This window comes from Alexandromys fortis, unplaced genomic scaffold, assembly GCF_014885135.2.
Source record: "Alexandromys fortis isolate MF-2015 unplaced genomic scaffold, M_Fortis_MF-2015_v1.1 scaffold_141, whole genome shotgun sequence".
NCBI lineage: Eukaryota > Metazoa > Chordata > Mammalia > Rodentia > Cricetidae > Alexandromys > Alexandromys fortis.
Window position 1 is genome coordinate 4,013,012 of NW_026068060.1, and position 25,471 is coordinate 4,038,482.

General features: G+C 38.7%; 1 protein-coding gene across 1 annotated transcript in view; it reads left to right on the forward strand.

Moving 5' to 3' along the window:
- Positions 1 to 12,024, forward strand: part of Sim1 (SIM bHLH transcription factor 1) — a 63,186-nt gene extending 51,162 nt beyond the window's left edge. Inside the window, exons 10-11 of the mRNA XM_050120162.1 lie at positions 8,242 to 8,641; positions 11,294 to 12,024. Of these exons, the coding sequence (XP_049976119.1) occupies positions 8,242 to 8,641; positions 11,294 to 12,024 (1,131 nt within the window). The remainder of the gene's footprint in view (positions 1 to 8,241; positions 8,642 to 11,293) is intronic.
- Positions 12,025 to 25,471: the final 13,447 nt, after the last annotated feature.

Genomic DNA, 25,471 nt, shown 5'->3' on the forward strand with positions numbered 1-25,471 from the left:
AAGGAAGGAAGGAAGGAAGGAAGGAAGGAAGGAAGGAAGGAAGGAAGGAAGGAAGGAAGGACTCTTGACTGGGTAAGCTTTTGGAACCTCAAAACCCACCCCTAGTGACACACTTTCTCCAATGAGGCCAAATTCATTCCAGCAAGGCCACACCTCCTAATCCTATCCTGACAGCTCACCACCTGCTATGTCCCTTCTACATCCTAGCAATGTGTCCCTAGGCTTTTATCAGCATGTAAAGTGAGAAACATTGAGAGCAAAGTACATTGTGGCAAGAAAAGTCGGAGGATTTGTAAAAAGACTTGTGTGTAGGGGATTGGGTAGAAGCCTGATTTCATTTTGGAAATTTGGAATACATATTTTAATTTCTTATACATCTGTAGTGTTCTTAGTAGGGTGAAGTGGGATCCTAATTTGTCTTAAAAATAAAAACCCGGAGTCAGATATTGAGGAAAATGCTGAAAGATCAGGGGAGCAAAGGAGCAGCCGCTGTCACTTCTCACCTTTCAGGAATCTCTGACCGAATCGGTGCCTGTTTTTATGATTCCTCAGACTGAACGGGGGAGATCCCATTTCTAACCTCTTACCGAATGGGGTCCAGATCCTGTCTCCACCCACCTTGTATTCCTGTCTTCTTCTCCCTAGTGCTGTGGATAAAAGCATGTGCCTCCTAAGTACTGGGATCAAAGGAGCGAGATCCCAAGTGCTATGAAGTAGTCTGTTCCTTTTTTCTACACAGGAAAACCAACACCCAGGAAGGGAGATCTCTTGTCCCAGTCACATCATGCTACAGTAGATCAACCCTTGTTTCTACTCACATTCCCAGCTGACAAGCTTGAATTGTCCAGTTATGATCAAAGATCATAGTAATGATAACAAAGACATTTGAACAATTACAACTTTTTGGTCCTATTCTTATTTTAAAAAATTTACTTTTTATTTTACATACCAACCACAGTTCCCCCTCCCTTCCCTTCTCTATTCCTTCGCCTCCCCCTTCCCATCCACCATCAACTCCTCAGAGGGGGTAAGGCCTTCTCTGGTGAGTCAATAAGATCTGTCATACCAACTTGAGGCAGAATCAAGCCTTCCCCGCTACATCAAGGTTGAGCAAAGTATCCCACCATAGGGAATGGGTTCCAAAAAGCCAGTCCATGCTCCTGGGATAAGTCCTAGTGCCTCTGCTAGGGGCTCCCACAACAGATCAAGCCACGTAACTGTCACCCACGTGCAGACGGTCTAATTCCGTCCCATGCAGGTTCGGCAGCTATCAGTCCATAGTCCGTGAGATCCCATTAGCCGGTCAGCTGTCTCTGTGGTTGTCCCCATCACGTTCTTGACCTCCTCCCTTTGAAAAATTAAGTTTAAGCTTGCTAGAGCAAGTTTCTACTCAGGAAAAAATTTATTTTAACAAAGGGCTTTGTTTCAAATCATTCTATACACGTAATATGTAAATTTAAAAGAATACCCATTCACACTGTTTCTATTTCCAGTCCTTAATTGTCTCAAGTTTGTTCTATCATTATTTCTCTCTCATTTATTCCTTTCTCTCATTTTTGGATCATTTTAGAGTAGATACATACATGATGGCACCTCATGTAAACCTTAATATTTGTGTATTTCATCAGGACACGTATATTTTCCTAGATAACCTCAGCACAGTTGTCAGTCTGAGAAAGCTCACATTAGTCAATTACAGATGTAAGGCCAAGGCTGTAATATCTGTCAGAGCATCTGTAGTGTCCCTGCAATTCACGTTCCCATCTACATTATATTACACACAGTTGTTGCCTATTAGAGTCTTCTTTAATTTGTATAGCTCCTTGTCTTGCCTGCCTTTCTTCCATGTCACTGTCAGTTTTGGAGAATAAGGCCCAGTGGTTTTATGTAGTTTTTGGGCTGCATCTTCATGGTTCCCTGCAGTCATCTGTTATGTCTGGAGTACTCCCAGAAGCACCGTGGTCAGCATATGTTCATCTAAAGGCCCTGACATCTATCAGAGCAATCTGGAGATGTCAGTGTTTATCACCTGGTGTCTCTACCAAATAACCGCTTCTTATCTTTTTCAAATGAATAGCAATTTTTTGGTTAGACTCTTGAAGACTCTAAAACTAGTTTATTCCTCCTAAACTTTTCCCTTGATTCCTTTGTGATCATTTATGTTTAAATAAATCTTTAAGTTGGTTGCAGATTTTTTCTAACCCAAACACTCTTCCATACATGACTGATTGGCATGAGCTCATTGACGTTGCTGTGTTTGTTGTTACTGAAATCTTCTGATACTGATACTGCCTTTATTTGTTTTTAAGTTTTTTTTTTTATTTTTCCAAGGAAATTCCTTAAAGCTGACTCCTATGTATTTTTGACACATCTATATAATTTTATTTTTCTGAGCACTTTCTTACTATATGGCTTTCCAAGATACTTCAGACTCCCTTCCTACCTGCCCTAGTCCTAGAAAGAGTGATTTCTTTTTCAAGGAGTTCTGTTCCTTTTAGAGTAGAATGGTATTTAGAAACAAAGATATACATACTTGGTGTGATTATGCCCTGGGATACGTCATTGCTTCTAGGCTATCTCAGTACATAGTGTTGGGAGGCAGCTTCCTGTTTCCCCTCTTGTCACCCCCTCTTCTTCCTAGTAGAAACGGGTTTTCTTTTTCTTTGGCTTACAGATCTTGTGTTTTTTAATGCAAGATAGATGATATACATATTTTGCTTCTCTTGTTTTACATGAAAGTTAGCTTTCATGTAAATATGTGTGTATATATGTATACACCCATATCCATATATATAGAAGGAGACTGCTAGTTAGTTCCTGAACTGCAACCCTAGCCATGTGGTAGGTTATTTGTAGTCCATTTCTTAGTGCTTAAACATCAGATTCTTAATTCCAGGTAGTACTAATTCTATCTGCACCCATATGTATATGAATGTGTTTATAGGTGCAGCTTCAAATGTTTATGGATATTATTTAATTCAATTTATAATGCTGCCCTCCAGCTTCTCTTTTTATAGATACTTGATTTGAATTTTATTAATGAGATGTTTTATGTTTTCTCCGTACAAGGGTTTTGTGTGAAGCTTAATATCTCCCCATTCCTTGATCCTTTGTGAGCTGTGACACTTCTCTAGAACCTGTGTCATGTCAACTTGTGAATGCATTGTTTGGAAGGGATGATGGTGGGAGGAAGAAGGTAGCAGGATTAATGTCTTCTGTTTTTATGTGTGTGTCTATGGAAGCTTTAATTTCTCCCCTTTTCTTCTTTCCTACCTTTACTTCAGCTCTTAAGGACTGAAATTCATTTTTGATTTGTACTCTCTTCTCATGAAAATCACATCTTGAAAATTTGTTTTGAACTTTGCTCACTTCTAAGGTCCCTTCTTCTGGTCAGTGTTGTGAGTTACCAAACACTGGCTTGCACTTATATTTTGACGTTTAGTTTTGTACATTTGTACAAATCTTCCTTAAGATGATTTTGTCTATATACTAGATTTCTCCCTCTCCTAGCCTTCTAACTCCCCTCATCCTACATCCACAGGTTCTACATGAGAAGTTTTCTACTTATAAGTGATTTAATTTTAGTCTTTTTATCTCATTGTAATAATGCTAATGGTATGAATCATATGTGACTCAATTAGTGCTTCTTGGTGACCTTGTGGTTTTGAAAAGCTTGTGTAGAAATTTAAATTCAAATGACTGTAATATTCTCAATACTTTAGAATATAGTACTTTACACACCAGACATCATGTCATGGAATTTCTAATAAATATGTGTCTAATAAAATGGAGTTCTTGGGAGAAAATTGGCATGATAGGAAAAAATCATACTCATACAATAACTTTCCACTTATAACCATAGTAATAAAATGTCTTGCAGTTGTTAGAGGTCTTGACAATGATCTTTCCTTCTTTTGTTTGCTTATTTTTGAGATAGCATCTCACCATGTAGCTCTTGTACTCGCAAAAGTCCTGCTTCATTCTCCCAAGTGACAGCATTATAAGCTTTTACTACCCTGGCTTACTATAATTACCTTCTTCCAATGGATTAAATATAGGGATAGATGTAGAAACCATGTCTCAACATTAGAGAGGACACCAAATTAACTATTGCCCATATAAAATAATACCATGCAATGTCTCAGTTTATAGAAAATGCTAGAGAAGATGAAATCATTTGGCCAAGGTCACCCTGGAAGTTATAGTGGGAATTAGAGAGGAAATAAGTCTTTCTTCTCTACCAAGTGCCTCTTCCATTAAGTGAGGCAACTCTGATTTAGCCCTTGGTAGATTACCACTCTCAGGTCCCTGTTCTTGTTCAAAGAAAAGAAATCATCTGTCCAAGAACTTGTAAATGTGAGAAGATGGAAATGGAAGAGCAGAACCGAGGTAAAGCAGAAGCTCTCGTCTATAGCAATCATTTGGACCCTGAACTTAGGGTGACCATTTTCTGCATTCCTTTCTTTCTTCCCCCAACTATTTGATACATTCTTGAAATATTTCAAATTACCAATACCAAGTGGTCAGCAACAAAAATCATACACATACAAATAACATTATATGGCTTAAGCAGGTTGTATTTATATATTTAGCAGTGGTATGTATGTCTGTGTCTCTGTGTGTGTGTCTTTGTAACAATAATTAAATAAAACGAATCCAGAAGCCATTAATTTTATATAAATCAAAGTGAAGGAGGGAAGGGAAAATAATGTAATTATAATAATCTCAAACATAAAAATAGTTCAAAAAGCTAGAACATATTTCAAGTCAAACAATGGGGTTTTAGTACTCACAACAACATTTATATCGAGTATAGTTTATTTAAAGAAGTCGCTGTGGCTAGGAGTGGTAGTGTAAGCCATTAATCCTAGCACTAGGGAGGTAGAGGCAAATGGAGCCCTGTGAGTTCAAGACTAGCCTGATTTACATAGAGCCTTCTAGGACAGTTTGAGCTATACAGTGAGACCCTATCTCACAAAACAAAATAAAACAGCACATACACACATAAAAGTTAAACTAAACCAGAAAAATAGTAACTTTGCATGATAGTTTTGTTTTTGTGTGCTAGTAGACATTCACACATTTTTCTTAAAAACAAACATTTATATCTAGACTCCATCTGTAGTGTCAAAGCAATTTAAGCTCTCGCTCTGAGTGAGTTGCTCTGCTCTGCCCGCTTCAAGGTCTCCGGGCAGTGTCTTTATTGTTGTGGTTTCCAGGCTATTGACAAGAGGCTTCCCTTCAGATTCTTTTCCAGGGCTATTGAAATATGTACCTCATGTATGCCTGGGTTGCCTCCTGTTAGATTTTCTTCATGAGCAATTCATAGACTGTTCCCTGATGTGATATTACTTTCTCATATACACTCAGGGAAAGCCTTTTCCACTCAACAGGGCTCAGAAGTCTTGACTGGAGCACTTCAAAAATAGGTCTAGTTTATACTTTTATAAAAACAAGAGATGTCTAGACAACTCCCAGTTTGGGACAGTACAGATATCTGAGCCTCTCAGAGGCAAGCATTGCTGAAGAAGACACAAGTGTAGCATTCATTTCTCCACTCAGGAAGATCAGGATGTATTAACTTTGCTTTGCTGAAAGAGAAGTTGCTGTCTTGTGGAAAGAGGCTGGCATGACGAGAAGAAAAGGCTTGTGGCAGGTGAGAGTTATGATGTAGGAACTAGACCTCAGGGTGCTTCTGTTTCTTCTGCTTATAACCCTGCAAGGAGATTAACTTGGACTTCTTTTTGTTAATGGAAAATGCTGATAGCTCTTATGTGTATTTGGAAAATAATAGAAATGATAATTAAGAATTGTCATGGGAAGAATTTTGACTTGGAATTTGCATTTAGATTTGTCCTAAGTGTGACGCCTGTTAACATAGCTTTTGGTTGCTTGACAAGAACCTGGGTGCTTCATCTCTCTTCCCAATCACCCTGGGTAGAGTTGCCTGCTTGCATTCGGGTGGGAAGAATCAAGCTCAGGGTAGGTCTGGCAGAAGGTGGAGTCTTCGCTTTGTCCTGTGAAAGGCTCAGCACAGGTGATTTGCTCAAACAACTGCAGGGGGCCCACCCTTAAGTGTGGTTAATATACCCAGTAAGCAGTAAGAGTGCACTGGAGAAACTTTTCCTTTGCAAGTGGATGTCAGTTGCACCCAGTTTCTTGGTAGGGGTGGGAGCCTGTGTCCACTTTCTCCTCTCAGTGCTTGGACCCTGTCTGGCTTGAATATATGCAGGCCCTGCATGTGCCGTCACAGTCCCCGTGAGTTCACATGCGCATCAGTCCTCTGGTATCTGGAAGATGCTGTTTTCTTTGAGTCATCCATCCTCTGACTCTAGCAATCTTTCCACTTCTTCTTCTGCATGGATACCTGATCCTTGAGGGGAACGGTTTAATGAAGACATTCCATTTAGGATCGAGTGCTCCAAAGTCTCTTACTCTCTACACATTGTTCACTTCTGTGTCTCTGCATCAGTTCCTATCGACTACAAGAAACTTCTTTGATGATGACTGAGTGAGAAATTGATCTATGGGAATAGCAGAATGTCATCAGGAATCATTGTGTGTGTGTGTGTGTTTCTTGCCATGATTGCAAAAATCATAGTACTTGGTTTTTCCTTGGGCCTGTGACCTACAGTTTCAGGTTCTTAACTACCCTAGCAGTGACAGGCATGAATTCCATCTAATGGAATGGGCCTTAAATCCAATTGAAGAGTTGGTTGGTTACCCCTACAACTTTTTAAGACACTTTTGTGCCACCACCGTACCAGCATATCTTGCAGGCAGGTCACTGTTGTATGTTCCAGGGTTTGTGACTGGTTAGATGATTACCGTTCTCCTCTGGTAGTATTCTGAGTACCTTTTTGCACCATGAACACTAATATACTACCAATTTTAGTGACTTAGGAAGACCCTGATGGTGAGCACCTTCCTTGAAATATCTGTGAAACATTTTACATTTTGCTTCTTTTGAAATTAAAAGTTTCATTATTATTGCATGCATGTTTGTGTGTACCTGTGTGTAAAGGTATGATATGCATGAGTAGGTGTGGATGTGCACAAGCAATTTGCAAGTGTACCACCATGCACATTTGGAGGTCAGAAGGACACCATGAGGGAGTTTGTTTTTCTGATATAGAATTTGGGGGCTGAACTCAGTTCTAGGTAGCAAGTGCTTTTATGCGCTGAACAACAATCCTGCTGGCTTGAGTTTTACATTTTGTTGTAATACCCAATGATATAGTTTGAAGAAGATGAGCAGCAGAATTCTAGCAAAGATGATGGCCTGTGTTACTTCCATATGATCCTGTGTAACTGAACTTTAGAAGCCTGTCTATGAACAAGGTTTACATGAGGCAAGGTTTTTGAACTTACATTTCATTTGAATTAGGGAAGCATTTAGTAGCTCTTCTGCCATGTACTCAATATGTACACAATATGTAACTCCCTGGCACAGCTTTCAGGGAGTTAATGGTTTAGCACAAATTGTCCAGGAGTGGAGAGACGGCTAATTGGTCAAGAGCTGATATTGCTCTTGCTGACTGAAGTTTAATCTCCAGTATCCATGTTAGATGCCTTACAACTCCAGTTTCAGGGGAACCAAAGCCTCTGGCCTCTGTGGGCATTCACCCTCACATTCACATACTCACACATACACAATTAAAAATAAATACATGAACAAATAAATAGAATTTAACAAAGGCTCAGAACTTTGATACCTTGAGCTTTAGCTTTTACCTTATTTTTCTAAGAAAAAAAAAGCATAAAAAGCAAATTGTTATAAAATAAGGAATTTTCCTGCATTCTTATTTAGGCAAATTCATTTGGGTGATGGTGAAACATTTGAATTTGAGTTTTGATTTTGTTATTCATACTTCCTTGTGGTCTTGGCTAGTTATTTTACTCTGTGATTTAGCATCCCTATCCCCACCACTGGGGACACTGACATTACACCAAAGGATTGTTAGAATAACCTGGGGTAATTCATCCATTCAGTGCCTAGGACTTTAATGTTTGCTATTATTTTTATCTCTTTTAACAGCCAGAGTGATTTTTCTGTATGGGTATTAGCTAATTAAATTGTTCAAAGTTAATGGGTACTTTAATGATACAGTGAGTCTTACTTCGACTGCCTTAGGCTTTTGTGACCTTCAGTACTTGCAGAAAAAAGGTTTTAATTTTTTTTTAAAAAAAACTAATTTAATTATTATTGATGTTGTTGTTCCCTTATCCTTTTGGTTTCAGTATTCGGGATTCCACACTGAAAGATCGGAATCTGACCATGACAGCCAGTGGGGTGGAAGTCCCCTGACTGATAGCGCCTCCCCACAGCTCCTGGACCCAGAGAGGCCTGGTTCTCAGCACGAAGTGTCATGTGCCTACAGGCAGTTCCCAGATCGCAGCTCCCTCTGCTATGGCTTTGCACTGGATCATTCCAGGCTGGTGGAGGACAGGCACTTCCACACTCAAGCCTGTGAGGGAGGCCGCTGTGAGGCAGGCAGGTACTTCTTAGGAGCACCACCAACTGGCAGAGATCCCTGGTGGGGATCTCGAGCACCCTTGCCACTTACCAAGGCCTCCCCGGAGAGCAGAGAAGCCTATGAGAACAGCATGCCGCATATCACCTCTGTCCACAGAATCCATGGTAAGAGCTTGAGGGGTACCAGATAACCCAGCAGGAGGCTGTACATCGGAAGGACTGACTCCCGTGGTCTTCTACCTTTGATTTATAGAAACCCACACCAATGGAAGTTGAAGAACCAAGTCCACTCAGCTTAAGTGTATTAATTTTGATAATGTTAGCCTATGACAGATGAGAAAAAATTCTCATTTAAATCTTTAATAAATAAATAAATAAATTTAAAAAAAGTAAAAAAAAAACTCTATTACCTCTCATATTCATATAAAACCTATGGCAACTTATAATATAAAGTAGTTACAAGTAGTATCAATAATCTTTATCTAGTGTCCTATTTTCCCAAGAAATTATACAAATGTTATATTATTTATGCCCCCTTCCTCTTCAAGTGCATGCCATAATATGGTTCTGAGCACAAGGTGTGATAAACATCAATGTGTGTTTAATACATACCTGAAATTTTCTATTCTTGTATTAAGAAGACAAATATAACTGTAATAATTATATTGGATTGATTGAGTCCAACTACATTTAGCCTTTTTTGTGAATCAATTCATCTCTCTGGAAGGATACCAAATATAGAATATAAATAAAAGTAAATCATTATGATTTATGGAACCATGAAACCATAGGAAACTAAGTGTTGTGTATTTGGAGAGTCAAGTTCCATGACAAACGATTTAGGATGCCTATTTGCACTCAGTATTCGCTTATAAAGTGGTACGAGTAGTGTGTCAATTAATAAATTGTTACTAATGAAAACTAAAAAAAAAACCCATAGAGAACAGAAATTAAGTATTAGCAATTTATAATTCTATCGAATTTGTAGCTGTACTTGAATTTTGCCTTGTCATCCTGAGCATTCTCACGGCAGCTTCTCTCTGCCAGGGCATGGTTGCTGTGCTGGACACGGCAGGCTTTGCTTTGTGGGCTATGGTCCTGTGCATACATGAGCAGCTTCTCTGGGAATCAAGTCCTGGTAGCTGCCTCCCATCATCATGACAGAGAAAATACCACGTTGTGAAAGGTGGAGAAACTACCTGGATTTTCACCTTGGGAGAGTTATACAACTTTACCAACCCTGAGAAAGGGACACTAATGTTAAAGTTTTGATAATTGGTAATACTTTCTTCAAACTAAATTATTCTGTAAATTACAAAGTAAATCACTTTGGTAATTACTTTCTTCAAAGAAAATGAGTTAAGAAGAGTCTATCCTGATCATTACAAGTGTAGATCTAGGCAGGTCTTTGATAATCTCCCCGTTTTTATTAAAAGTCAGTGACATTGCAAAGGCCCTGTTAATTCTCTCTCTGCTCCTAACACGAGAAGTGTGCTAGATCATGTCCTCATTTATAATGCTCCCTGGCATTTTACTAGATCATGTCCTCATTTATAATGCTCCCTCTCAGATACTTCATTGAGTATTTTTAACTTCTTTCCATTGTTGCTTTTTATTTTTCTGCTTTTCCTTTGAGTAAACAACCTCTTAAGAACCAAGGAACATTTTGGTAGTCTGGTAATGGAAACCCAGGGCAAAGCACAATTACTTGCCAGATAAAGGTGAGAAGCAGACCTATATGGCTTAACCTATATGGACCGGAGAAAAATGTTAGAAATATCTGGTAATGGAAATCCAGAGCAAAGGGCAATGTCTTGCCACATCAAGGTGAGAAGCAAAACTCTGGCTTAACCTATATGGATTGGAAGAAAATGTTAGAAACGAAACAAGGGAAGAGGACAGGAAGCAATGGCGTGTGTGATTAGGGGCTCTGCTGCAACATTAAGCAGTTGACAGCACTCATACATCCCTGTCATCTTTTAGTTTTGCTTTTTATATTTGTTTCAGACTGAGAAGAATCCAGTTTCTGAAATGTATTTTGAATGCATTACTCTTTGGTATTAGACCTGCCTTCTTGGTTCAGAACAAGTTGTTATAAAAATGATAATATTTATTTACTCAATACTTTGTTTCAATAACAATTGGAGTTCTGTTTCAGAAATAACGAAAGATTTCATTGCTATTTCTGAAGCTAGCATGCTTACCCTACTGTTGAGAGCAAAGTATTTATACTTTTGTTTATGATAACTATCTTTACATCTGTATCATTTATAGATCCACACCCATATACAAACATTTTTATCAACTCCAATTTTTTAAAAAAAATAATAATAGAGCTTTAGTATAGTCTCATTTAAGATAAACCAAGAAGTATAAAAAAATTCAGTGACTTATTTAAAATATAATAGTTCAGCTTATACAACAGTCATCTTTAAATTCAACTAAAAACATTCTAATCACAAAAACCAAATTGTATTCACATTCCTCATATTACTTGTAAATGTGCAGGTCCAATAACTTATGTATGTAGGGAAATATGAATGTGATTTACTGATTTACTAATTGGTATTTACAACTAATGAATGATATTTATTTTCTAAGAAACATTTTATGTTATCTGCAATTGAAACCCTTTGATTACATACAAATCCAATATACATCTGAATTTTAGTACAAATGTCAATATTCTGTCATACAAACCTGTTTCTATTTCCAATGTCACTAAAATGAAAGATATAAGTTTTTTTTTCAGGAAAGAAATGCACCTGTGTGTGTGTGAATTTTGATATCACTTACTTTTTACTTTTTGTGATGTAGGTCGAGGTCACTGGGACGAAGATAGTGTGGTCAGCTCTCCAGACCCTGGGTCAGCCAGTGAATCAGGTGACCGGTACCGCACTGAACAGTACCAAAATAGCCCACATGAACCTAGCAAAATTGAAACTCTCATAAGAGCCACGCAGCAGATGATAAAAGAGGAAGAGAACAGATTACAGCTAAGGAAAGCGCCTCCAGACCAACTGGCTTCCATTAATGGAGCTGGGAAAAAACACTCTCTCTGTTTTGCAAACTATCAACAGGCTCCACCGTCAGGTGAAGTCTGCCACAGCTCTGCTCTTGCCAGCAATTCACCATGTGACCATATCCAGCAGAGAGAGGGCAAGATGCTCAGCCCTCATGAAAATGACTATGACAACAGCCCCACTGCACTGTCTCGGATGAGTAGTCCCAGTTCTGACCGCATTACAAAATCCAGTTTGATCTTGGCTAAAGACTATCTACATTCAGATATGTCTCCTCATCAGACAGCAGGAGACCATCCTGCCATCTCTCCAAACTGCTTTGGCTCCCACCGGCAGTATTTTGATAAGCATGCCTATACATTAACTGGATATGCCCTGGAGCATTTATATGACAGTGAAGCCATTAGAAACTATTCCTTGGGATGTAATGGCTCACACTTTGATGTAACTTCCCATCTGAGGATGCAGCCAGACCCAGCACAAGGACACAAGGGAACATCTGTTATAATAACCAATGGAAGCTGATGTTTTTCTAAGATATTTTGTTCTTCAAGGGTCTCTGAAACATATTTATCATTTAATGCCCCCTTAGCAGCATTTACTATGCCACAGATTGTTAGAAAAGCTAAGTTAAAGTTTCTGGCTATTTGGCAGGGGTTTCTGTGGGAATAAAAAGTACAAAATAAGAACAACCCCAATGTTCAGTGTTATACACAGATAACTGAGCTAAAATAAATACAGAAATTGCCCACATATTACAGTGGAACCATAGTAGATATATTTGAATTGAAAAATACTAATGCAAATTAAGCATATACACCACTCGGAAGGGCTGATAAATTGTGTTACGACAATCTAGTAGAATTCATGCACATAAATCTATGCTACTCACAAACTGCTATGTATGTTTCATATGCATAAATATACAAAATGGGTACCTACCACATGAAGCTTCTTAAAGGAATATCAGTTCCCAAAATAGCTCAAGAGAAGAGGGACGTGTCTTGTAAACCTGTTTCTTCATCTTCATGGTTTTGAGCTAGTCCACTCATTTGGTTCAGGCATGAATTAGAGAGATGGTGCTATCTACAGTACATGAATGCATTTTCACCTGGTACCCATTACACTCAGTCAGGAAGCAGTGATTTTTCCACCTTACTTTTGAGTTAGACAGAAACCAGGATCGCTTTGACACAGCAGTAAGGATCTTTCTATGTCATAGCATTGAAATGTCAGGAGACAAGAAGTGTAGCCTACTCAATTTTAAGTGGGTTAGAGAAGGAAAGGGCAAAGCAGCATAGAATGATCCTGAATCTCAAAACACCTTTTAAGACTGAGAACAGGTAAACAACATTTTGGGGACTTAGATATACAAATAAGAAATTTAAACCAGCTCACCCAGACAAAATGCTGATTAGTGCAAAAGTAACTAAGGAAGATCTGTAAGGTACTACAGGACAACAGGATAAGTATTGAAAAACATCTCAAAGCACAGATACAAGAGTGTCTCATGTGAAAAGTCTCATGAGAGGGTCTAAGTTAAAAGCTCGGGCAGATAGACAAGTGGTTCAAAAGGTGCATGGGGAACTCAAAGGGAAAATGTTGACTTTCTTTGCTATTTGTAAACAGTGAAAACAACATACTTGCTCATATGTCCATGGGTTTCTATTCTGCCCTTGCCTGTCACTTAAATTTGGGACTATAGATGCATCATGCACAGTCCCTACATCTTGGTTTTCTGGTCTGAAAAGCACCTCTTGTCCATGGTTTATGACTCATTAGTGCAAAGTAAACTTGTAAACAGTTAAATTTCTGCTATGAATTTCAAGACTTTGGATTTTTCCATACAGGTCTAGATACTTTGTTATTTAAGCAATGTGTGGACTCTTTCAGGCAGGAAGAGTTATAGTCAACTCTCTCTTAGATGCAGCCAAATGAAGATGGTACAAATTTATGAGGGGGAAGAAAAAAATACTTAAATCTATTGAATGCACTATTGTCTAGTATTCAAAGAAAATGACATGATTGGTTAGAAAAGTTTCATAGGTAGTATTTCTTAGGATTCCCATGCCTGTTACTTTTGTGATATTTAAGGAGGGGAATGTACTGGAAGGACTTGATTATGAAAGCATTACATGGCATTAGACACTCAGGGATTAGTACTGTATTTTCATCACTCAACACAATCATTTGGTGACAGCCTGTATGACAATACATTTAGAGTTGAAACATTGGGTTGCTTATACATGAGAGAAGAGGATACATAAAATTAACTACTTGAGTATAACAAAACAATATGATCAATGAAAATGAAGACAGGTGCAAGCCAGTGAGACATAGATTATGCACTTAAGTGTACCTTCAAAAATGTTCTTAGGGCAATGAAAACTAAAATTTGAACCCCATAAGAAAAATATTCTGTAGTTTTGAGAAAATTATTTCTGAGAAACACAGAGAATAGATGATTTGGCTAAAATTTGAACATGAGAAATGTTTTTGGAATGGCGATGGTTTTACAGAATTCTGTAGGTCAGGCAAAAATATTTGGTGAGTGGGTATTTTGGGGAGAAAAATCTATACAAGTAGGTTATATTTCTGGGTAGGTATATATTAGTTTATCAGAGGTACCTTCTGTAAGAAATAGAAAGAAGAACCTAGGCCTAGGAACTAATACTAAAGAGAGGATTGTCATTAGAGAAATTCCAACAGAGTTTTTAATGTGGAGGATAACTCATATAAAAATAAATTGTGAACTCCACAGACAGAGTCTCATAAGGAGAAACAATGCTTCCCAGAATGCCAGAACTAATATTTTTAAAAGAAGACAGAATCTTCTAAATTATAATTTGATTAACAGTCTTGGTAGATTGACCCATTTAAAATACACTAGCCATTTATTTAATTAAACAAATGTCAATTTTCAGTGATAATTTTATAATATTGCACATAATGCTTCAAAGACTCTCTCTCTCTCTCTCTCTCTCTCTCTCTCTCTATATATATATATATATATATATATATATATATCTTACATTGTTTGGCAAAATGGCATGATTATTATAAATGACTCCAAATGAATTGACCTTTTACAGCTAGGTGACTTCTGACAGTTCACATAGATGTACAGAATGTATTTGTAGCCTCCATTATTTTGTTCTGTATAAGAATGTATTTGCTTATAAAAAAAGAATTATCTGCGTCTTAAAAATATGGGACTAGAACAAATACATTTCCAATAACTTTATCAAAATTAAAATTAAATTGGCTTTATTTTTAATCCTTGATTTTCCCATGTTTGCTAAAATATTGAAAGCCTGAGAGGCATGTTTCCTTCTATCACTTTGGGAATTCATAAAAAATGTTACATCTAATTATAGCACCACAACATTCACAGTTTATTAGTCTTTATGAAGCCTATTTTATCTGGAAATAGTAAGACTATCTCTGATGCTTATTTACTTTCTTTACCAAGATAAAATTTAAAATGGTGGGTGACCAATGAAATATAAATTTTCCCCATCTTCCTGTTAAAATTATTATTGTGAACATACAGTTGATATATTCTTTTTGGATGTATTTTTAAGGTCAGAGACAATGTAGATGAGACATTTATGTATGCTCTGCCCCCACAAATCTTTTGACATCACATGCAAAATCTAATGTGACAGTTTTTCTAAGCTGTACTTGCCTGCACAAGACACTATGTCAAAACTGATAGGACATTCAAAACCAGACAGTATGTAATAAACAATTTTTCAGTGTTTATATGGAAAGCTTCTTCTTATTTTCTGATTATAGTTTATGGAGCTAGAGTATTCCCAGCGAGTATTGTTTTTCACCCTGCTGCCTGCCACATGCTGCCTTTGGAAAGAGAATCCCACTTAAAATAACCTCGAATGGGATCTCCTTAAAAGGATAATATCTTCCATTTCTATTTCTTTTTTATGTGGATTTTAATTCTAATATGAGATTATTTGATATTTTGAAATAAAATGAAAGCCCCCCCCCATCTAGATTATGTAAGTGATAGAATAGCTGGAAACACACTGAATACACACTTGCTTTTTTTTTTTTTTTTTACTCTGTCTCTTGCTCTGTACCTCTCTGTCTGTTTCTCTCTTGCGGAACCAGCTAATCACCAAGCTATTTGTATGATCTATCAGTGCTAGCAGTAATTGAGAGTGACAGAGTGAGAGCTGAGGACTGGACTGGGAATCGCTTATCTTGCCTGGAATAGCTTACACTGTGGTATTGCCTTTCTTGTTAAAAAAAAAAAATGAATGTCTGGGTTTGGCTTCTTAATTTATTCAAATGGTAGATGTAGAAACACATCCAGTTTTCTGAATGACTTAACAGAGAATGTAAGTCCTCCAAATAAGTAATTGAGCATTCATGTAAGTGTTAATTTTTTGTAAGGATTTCACTGTAGGTAAAAATCTGTTGGCTAGCTCTTACTGTGAAGATATATGGTGAACAAGACACTCTAAATTTTAAGCGAGGGGCAGAACAGCTGTGGATACATGCAAGTGTATCATAAATAGGAAATGTTCTTGGGGGAAAGTTTTGTGTGGTACTTATTTCTTGTGCACAAAGGTTGTACGGGTAGTGCTTAAATTCAAAAGGTAAGAAGACAATTCCGTATAGACATTCGTTCAGCGTTCTTTCTCTCAGACTGTGTGCAGAAAATACACACATACACACACATACACGCATACACACACTATGACTTTTATATTACTTTGAGAATTTATAAATGTGCTATATCGAATGTGAATGTATGATGATTCACACAAGAAATTATAATTCATAATTTTAAGATAATCATTGTAGTTTTATTTACTGGGATTTGCTGTGTGAATTTGCCTTCATAAACTAGGTAAGAGGACTTTGTCCTAATCTGATAATCACATTAAATTTCTACCTAATAATTACAATGTGTTTACATTTCAAAAGAAATGAAATTGGCATTGGTAAAATTTTCCAATAACTGTAATTTCTTTTCCAAGGAATAGATTTCAAAAATAGAAAAGAAACAAGAGGCACTTCAAGAAAGAAAAAATATTTTATGCTTGTTTTTTGACTGACATGCTATAAAAAGGATTATATTTGTGAGAGAAGATACTGGTTCGAAATACCCTCTTGCAATGTATAGTTTTTAGTGATATTGTAGTATAAACTTGTAATTTGAACTTTTACTTTGGAATGTAAAGTAGAAAATAATAGCAATGTCAATGATATCTTGCAAAGTGTTTCCATTTATAATTATTTATATTGTAAATAGCTTTCTGAAGTAAAATTGAAGTTAATGTCCATAAAATGTATTTATTATGTGAGGAATTTTTGGTTTAAATATAGTTACCAACATGCATTCTGAGTCTGAATTATTCATTGAAAGAAGAATCTTTATAGGACAAAACAGATTTGTCAGTCAGACTGGTACTCTATAGGCAGCCATTTTAGCTCTTGATTTGGCTAGGTTGTTCAACTCTACAAACACTCCATGCACAGAGACGCAAGAACAGAAGCTTGTTCACACAAAATGACTACTCCACAAGGGGTCTATTTTGTTAGACCCCATGTTTTAGACCTCATGTGCTTTCAAGAAAATATAAATCCTTTAAATAATCATAAAATGGAATATTCCCTGCCCCATCCTAGGGTCCATATTGGAACTAGCACCCACCTTTTGTCATTGTCACCAGGGAAGGTTTCCACAGCAAGATGAGCTCTTGAGTATTATATGGGACTCTCCCTTACGTTGCCCAGCCCTCTGCCCTCTCCCCAGAGGAAATGGCAGAGATGACTCTATATTTTCATTCCGAATAAAAATTATCCTTTAAAAGAACCATCATGTGTCAGTCATAAACCAAACTCAGACCATTATAGAAGTCAGTGAGAAGATTACTTCCTACCAGAGAGGTAGGTAGATTCCAGCGCTCTCCATTTTAGTATTGAAGGGTTGAGATTCAGAGTCCTTAAGTGGTTCAGTTGCAAAGCTTGCACATGGTGGAGATGAAATTTGAACCTCCCACATTTGATCTAGATCAGTACCTTGATTTGCTCTGCTTTCCTTATGTAATGATAGTCACAATACTACATATAGGAAAGGAAATCCTCATCTAAATGATAGCTGCATAAAACAAATCAGTCAGTTCAACGAAAGACAACTCCAGCAGCCCCTATGCATTGTCTTTGTGTTGGGGTTGCTGTTCTCCAGTTTCAGTGATGGAAGAATACCAGCCTTAAGAGAACCAGGCCAACCCTATGGTCCACTTGAACACAATTCTGCCTTTCTGCTCTGGTATCTGGAGTTCAATATGCCTGTAGTCAAGTTGTTCACACAGGTTTCTTATGATATTTAAATAAATAAAAAAAAAACCCTGTGGTACTAGGTAGAGCTTTGTGTGCACTCAGCAAGCTCTATATTAGCGAACCATGTTCCTCGTCCCTATTATTTGCCTTAGAGGCATTGTCAATTAAGTAGTAGTTAAGAATTAAGCATTCTCAGAATATGAACTCAAGCATAAGTATTACCTTTTATGATAGCCACTAGAGATTCTGTTTTGTTTCTTGGAAAGCTTTCATTTTTCTTGGGATAAAAATCCAACCAAAGAGAAATGGCTCAGTGATTAAGTTGCTTTTCTTGCAGAGGACCTGAGTTCAGGTTCCAAACTCATTCCCACTTGCAACTCTGTCTCCAGGGTATCTAATGCCCTCCTCCGGTCTCCACAGGCACCTACACACATGTACACAAATCCTAATACTGGCACACATGCATATGCATAGTTGAAAATAACTTGTAAAATCTTTAAAAATCCAACCAAAGCTCATTAATTCAAAAACTAGGATAGGTTCACAACAATGTATTGTTCCTAGGTCTCACTCCCTCTCTGTCTCTCATGCTGTGTGCACGCACACACACAAACTCATGTGTCTTTGAGCACATCTTTTGTTCAGAAAACAGCATTGGGTGTCATTCTTCAGGAGCCACCCACCTTGCCCTTGTCAAGGTCTCTTGGCCTTTAGCTTGTTCCTAAGGCCAACTAGAGAGCCCTAGAGCTCCTCCTGTCTCTACCTTCCCAAACGAAGGGCATACAAACGAACACCAGCATTCCTGACTTTAGTGTGGACATTGAGGATCAAACTCAGGTCCTCATGCTTATATGACAAGCGTTTTCCAACAAAGTTATTGCCCAGGCATCCAATTACTTGGCTTTAAAAGTATTCTGTAGAAAGAGCTTAAGTGGCTGTTGCAGCTACCACATTGCATGTGTTCTTGGTAGGATTAGAAACTGCCTGCATGTTGCCTAGAAGGCTGACCAGCAAGCACAGACAGTTCCTGTAAGATATCTTCATGCAGCAGTGAGCATCTGCAGAGACCAGCTTGTGGTGTTGCAGGAATCCTTGCAGCCAATGGTAGGTACTAAGAACTTGGTCACTCTTCCAGGCTTATCTAGTCTGCTATGACCAACTTCTTGTAATTCTTCTTTCTGACTTTTCTGTAATTATGCTTTATAACTTAAGTTCTTGTATTCCCAATGGAATGTGTATTAGGGTAGAAGATATGTAAAACAGCCTGATTTGAGAGTTTGTAAATGACCTCTGCTTCCTTAGCTTCTCTCAGGCCAGATTGCTGTATAGGGAGTAATTGCTGGGAATCTGGCTTGAATGCTGTCTAATCAAACCGTACAAGGAATCTTAGTAGTATCTACAGAACAATAAGGATCTCTTCTTGGTTTCTGGTGAGGACTGTTTTGATAGCTTTGTTTGGTATATAGTCTTAACAAATAATCTAAAGGACTCTGATGGGTATGGTCTCCAAAGTTCACAAGGACATGGGTAACTTAGATCTAAGGTGGGAAGAAGTGGTTCAGAAGGTCACCAGGATCACTGTTCCATGCGTTTCCACTTCTCTCATTTCCATTTTTTGTCCTGTGTTGATCACATGCTCCGTTAGGCTTGACAGGGCTTGTTTATGATGCCTTGCTAAAACCTGCTTTTTTAATTTAAAAGGTCAGAGGAACAAGTTTCACACACATTCACAATTTTCTCATGTAGTTAAAAACTGTCCATTGCTAAGAATTATTTCGGGGTGGGCAGGAAAAAAGATTTATTCCAGTAGGCTTATTTATATACAGCTTGCAGACATCTGCTGGTCATACTTATTTCTTGTTTAAATGCCTACATTTGATATATAATTAACATTGATGGTTTTCTTTCTTTTTTTTATTTTATTGAGAATAAGAAAAAAAAGTTTCCGCCTCCTCCCAGCCTCCCATTTCCCTCCCCCTCCCCCCTCTCTTCTCCCCCTCCCCCCACTCCTCTCCCCCTTCCTCTCCTATCCAAAGAGCAGTCATGGTTCCCTGTCCTGTGGAAAGTCCAAGGTCCTCCCCCCTCTGTCCATGTCTAGGAAGGTGAACATCCAAACTGGCTAGGCTCCCACCAAGCCAGAACATGAAGTAGGATCAAAACCCCTTGCCATTGACCTTGGCTTCTCATCAGTCCTCATTGTTCGCCATGATCAGAGAGTCCGGTTTTATCCCATGCTGTTCCAGTCACAGTCCAGCTGGCCTTGGTGAGCTCCCAATAGATCAGCCCCACTGTCTCAGTGGGTGGGTGCACCCCCCGTGGTCCTGACATCCTTGCTCGTGTTCTCCCTCCATCTGCTTCTCATTGGGACCTTGGGAGCTCAGTCCAGTGCTCCAGTGTGGGTCTCTGTCTCTATCTCCATCCATCACCAGATGAAGGTTCTATGGTGATATGAAAGATATTCGTCAGTAATGCTATAGGATAGGGTCAGTTCAGGTTCCCTATCCTCAGCTTCCCAAGGGACTAACTGGGGACATCGCCTTGGGCTCCTGGGAGCCACTCTAGGTTCAAGTCTCTTGCCAACACTAAGGTGGCTCTTTTAACTAAGATATGTGCTTCCCTGCTCCCCTATCCAACCTTCCTTTATCCCAATCTTCCTGTTTCCCCAAGTTCCCCCAATCCTCCCCTTCTTACTTTTCTCTCCCTGTCCCCCCTTATCCCCAACCCACCCCACCCCCAAGATCCCAATTTTGTCCCCGGCAATTTTATCTACTTCCCTTAGCCAAGAGGATAACTATATGTTTTTTCTTGGGTTCACCTTCTTCTTTAGCTTCGTTAGGTTCACCAGGTATACACTCCGTGACCTTTATTTATGGCTAGAAACCAATTATGAGTGAATACATCCCATGTTCATCTTTTTGGGTCTGGGTTACCTCGCTCAGGATAGTGTTTTCTATTTCCACATTGATGGTTTTCTTACATGAAACTAAAATATATCAAAATTGTCTTTTTTACTTTATTTTGTATTATTTGTATGCATGTGCTCCTGCATGTGGGTGTGGGTGCACATATGGGTTTACTTCTCTGTTCTCCATACATGTGTGGAGTTCAGAAGCTGACATTGAATGTCTTCCTCAATTGCTATCCAACTTATTTTATTTTATTTTTTACTTCCCGACCACAGTTTTCCTTCCATCCTCTCCCAGCAGTCCCTCCCCTGACTTCTCTTCTGTTCCCCAATCCCCTCCTCCTCTGTTTCTATTCAGAAAAGTGCAGGTCTTCCATGGGTATTCATAAAACATGTAATATCAAGTTGTCAAAAGACTAAGCACCTCGCCTTGTATTAAGGTTGGGCAAGGCAACCCAATATGAGGAATAGGGTCTCAAAAGCCAGTAACGAGTATGAGACAACCCCTGAATCCACTGTTTGGAGTCCCATAAGAAGACAAAGCTATGCAATTATCACATATATGCAGAGGATCTAGATCAGTCCCATTCAGGCTCTCTGGTTGTTATTCAGTCTCTGTGAGCCCTTATGATCCAGGTTTGTTGATTTTGTGAGTTTTCTTGTGATTTCATTGACCCCTCTGGCTCCTACAATCCTTTCTCTGTCTCTGTCTTCAGCAGGATTCCCTGAGCTTGGCCTAATATTGGCTGCAGGTCTCTGCATCTCTTTCCATCACTTGATGAGAGAAGCCTCTCTGATGACTATAGGGCTAGGCACCATTCTATGAATATAACAGAATATTGTTAGACATCATTACACTAACATTTTATTTTTCCTCCAGTAGTGCTTAGTTCTATACTAGGTTTCTGGGCCAACCAGTCTCTGTGTCTTGACATTGCAGGCAGTGTTAGGAGTGGGTTCACTCCTGTGTCATGGGTCTCAGACTGGAGAAGTGAATAGTTGACCACTACCACAATCTTTGTACCACCTTTACCCCAGCACATCCCATAGGCAGATCAGACGGTAGTTTGAAGGTTATGTGGCTGGGGTCCCAATCCCTTCACTGGAAGTCTTGCCTGGTCACAGGAGATGGCCAGTTTAGGTTTCACATCCGCAATTGCTAGAAGTCATAGCTGGGGTCATCCTTGTAGGTTCCTGAGAGTTTCCTTTGCCCCAGGTTTCTACCTGACCCTGAAATGACTCCCTTTCTAGTTGGCTCTTTCATTATTCTCACTCCTACCTGACCTGAACCCATCTCTACCCACTCCCAGTCCACTGTCAAAATCTATTCTATTTTCCCTTCCCAGGGAGATCAGAGTGCCCCTTCCTGGCCTGACTTGTTACCTAGCCTCTCTCTGTCTGTGGATTGTACCATGGTTATTCTTTACTTTGCAGCTAAAATTCACCTATAAATGAGTACATACCATGTTTATCTTTCTGGTTCTGGATTACTTCATACATCATGATCTTTTCTAGTTCCATCCATTCATCTTCGGATTTCATGATGTCATTATTCTTAACAATGGACTAATACTCCATTGTATAAATGTACCACATTTTCTTTATCCATATTATTCTTCAGTTGAGGGACATCTAGGTTGTTTCCAGGTCCTGGTTATTATGAAGAAGCTACTATGAACATAATTGATCAAGTGCCCTTGTGTTATGATTGAGCATCCTTTGGGTATATGTCTAAGAGTGCTAGTTACCTTATTTTTTGAGACTGTATCACTTACCAAACCTGGAGCTCACCAACTGGCTACATTGACTAGTCATTGAGCACAGGGATTGCCTAGGCTCTGCCTTGCCAACTTCTGGGGTAACAGAAGCCCTGTGCCACATCTAACTTTTACATGGATTCTGGGGATCCCTGAACTCCAGTCTTCTTGCTTTTCTAGCAAACACTTTACTTAGTTTTGACATCACTCCCAAAGATGTCTTTTAGTGTAAAATGTAGACCTTACTTTGAAAATTTGTTTCTCTTTCATAGATAGTGCTAGTATATTGCTAAATATTATCAAAATATAAGAAGGCATAAAAAATGAAAAAGAAAAAAGTCATAAGAATTCTGTTACTCCATCCATATTTCCACTTCCTTTAAAACTTATTTATTTATTTATTTATTTTGTGTGTGTCTCTATGTATGTGAGGGTGTGTCTGTGTGTGTTTATGCACCACACTACACATGTGGAGGTCATAGGGCAACTTTCAGAAGTCAGTTTTCTCCTTTCATGTGTCAATATGTGATTTCCAGACATTAAAATTAGGTCATTAGGATGACAACAAGTGTCTTTGTCACCCCTTTGACATTCCTTTCGATAACTTTTTGGCTATGTTTCTTTTTTTAGAGATTTTACCTCCTATTGTATTGCTGGATTTCTTATTCTTTTCCATGTATATACATACAAGTGCATACATCATGCTATCTGTTGATTGAGGTTTCTGTCCTGCTCAGTTCCTGCAGTTGTTAAGTTCCAAAGAAATCACACAGAGGTCTACATTAATTATAAGTTGATTGGCCTATTTGCTCAGGCTTCTTATTAACTCTTATAACTTGTATTAGCCCAAAATACTTGTCTGTGTTAGCCACGTGGATGGTATCTATTTTGGAGAGAGAGACAGTCACATCTTGCTTGCTCTGTGTCTGGCTTCCTCTGTGTCTGGGTGACAACTGCAGATTGAAACTTACTCCCTCCCAGAATTCTCATTACCCCACCTATACTTCCTGCCTGGCTACTGGCCAATCACCATTTTATTAAAAACAGTACAAATGACAGGATAAAAGACCATTGTCCCATAGCAGCTAACCTCATACTACCAAATTAAAAATAACGTGTGGTCTAGTTCATGACACTTTTTGGTATTTTTCCATCATGTGAATTCTGCCTAATCTGATTTCCTATTTCAATTATTTTATTGGAGTATTTTTTAATTAAATGAAGTAATGGGTTTCATCGTGACTTTTTTTGTATATACTTTCATTTGCTTGCTTCACTGCCCTTTTATTTTATTGTCTTTCCCTCTTATCCCTTTCACATCCAAAGTGGTTTCTTATGTCCCTTATTTTCCTTCTAAATTCAGCATGTGGAAGAAAACATATGATCCATTCTCCTATAAGTAATTCATTCCTCTTTGTTGCTGAATAAAACTCCTCTGTGCATCAATGCCCAGGTGATATTTCTGAAGAGACCTGAACAACCATTAACAGATATAGGACTGGCAACAAACAAAAATACGGATATCACCAAAGTCCACCTTGGTGAACCAAAGAGTTTTATTGGGGTTACTTATAGGAATATAAGTGAGGAGTTATTTATAAGAGCAGAAATGATTCACAGACAGATGTATCACCAAAGCCCACTCAAAACATGGGTGACACTTTACAAAAACTGGAAACCTGTATCACATTGCACAGCCTTCAGGCAACTCGGCAGGCTGGAGTGTCCTTTCCCAGTGCCTCTTTCCAGGCAGCTGGGCTTATCTGAAGAGTGACTTTTTGGAGTCTTTATTGCTCTCATACACTATTGGGTAAAGGAGCCTAGTGAATCTAGTAAGTTTCAGTGACTTTCCCAAAGCCATTTTGTTTTACCTCCCCTTAGAAGACACTGTGTTTCACCTTTTGACAATCATTCTGTCCTAAAATATCCTGTTGTTTCACTTCCCTTTTCCTATCCTATGTCTTAAAGGTTCTTGCCAAGACAGAAGTTTTTTAACCTTGGAGGAAACTGCCATACAACACCACAATTTCATTCATTATTCATTCATATGTTGATGGACAACTATAAATAGGGCATTCAGATCAAGCATGAAATGTTCTCCTTATGGCATAAAGTCCTGATGCTCTCTTCGGACTCTTCCTCAGTGTGTGTGTGTGTGTGTGTGTGTGTGTCTGTGTGCGCGCGTGTGTAAGAAAGAAGTTGACCTTGGGTTTTGTACCTCCTCAGGAGCACTCCACTTTGTTTTTTGAGACAGAGTTTCAAAAACCATGAATCTGGAGTTCATCAATTTGGCTATACTGGCCTGATGAGAAAGCCCCAGGGATGCTCCTGTTTGTTTTTTCCAGCACTGGGATTACAGGCAAGTATACAGTGGCTTTAGTGGAATCAACTCAGGTCTGTATGCTAATATGACAAGAACTTTCCTCACATGAGTTGTTTCCCAGACCTCCTCAGTGCTCTTCCTCTTCTTTGGCCATCTTAGTTCCTCTCCAGATTTTAAGTGTGCTAGTGTTCTTTTTATACATATTTCATTCATGGTTACATACATAGTCACACACCTGGAACCCAGTCTCCTGTCACTGAAGCCTGTTGGATTTGTTCTGGTCACCTATTCTTGGATGTGGGGCCATCCCATTGTATAGTGATTGTGTATAGTACAAGGGGCTACATTTTCAAAGAAAACTCTCTCCTCTCTCTCTCTCTCTCTCTCTCTCTCTCTCTCTCTCTCTCTCTCTCTCTCTCTCTCTCTCTCTCTCTCTCTCTGCTGTTGTCAGGTGACTGCAGTTCCCCAGCTAGAGGTGGGAATTTGTGACCGCCTCCTCACTTCAGGCTAAGATTTTGTCTGGCTTGAGCTCGCTCAGATCTTGGACATGCTGCCACCACCACTGTGACTGTGTCTGAGCAACTACCCCATTGTATACAGAAAACATCATTTTGCTGTTGTCAGCCACACCCTCTGACTTTTACAGTCTTTCTGCCTGATATTCCCAGACGATTC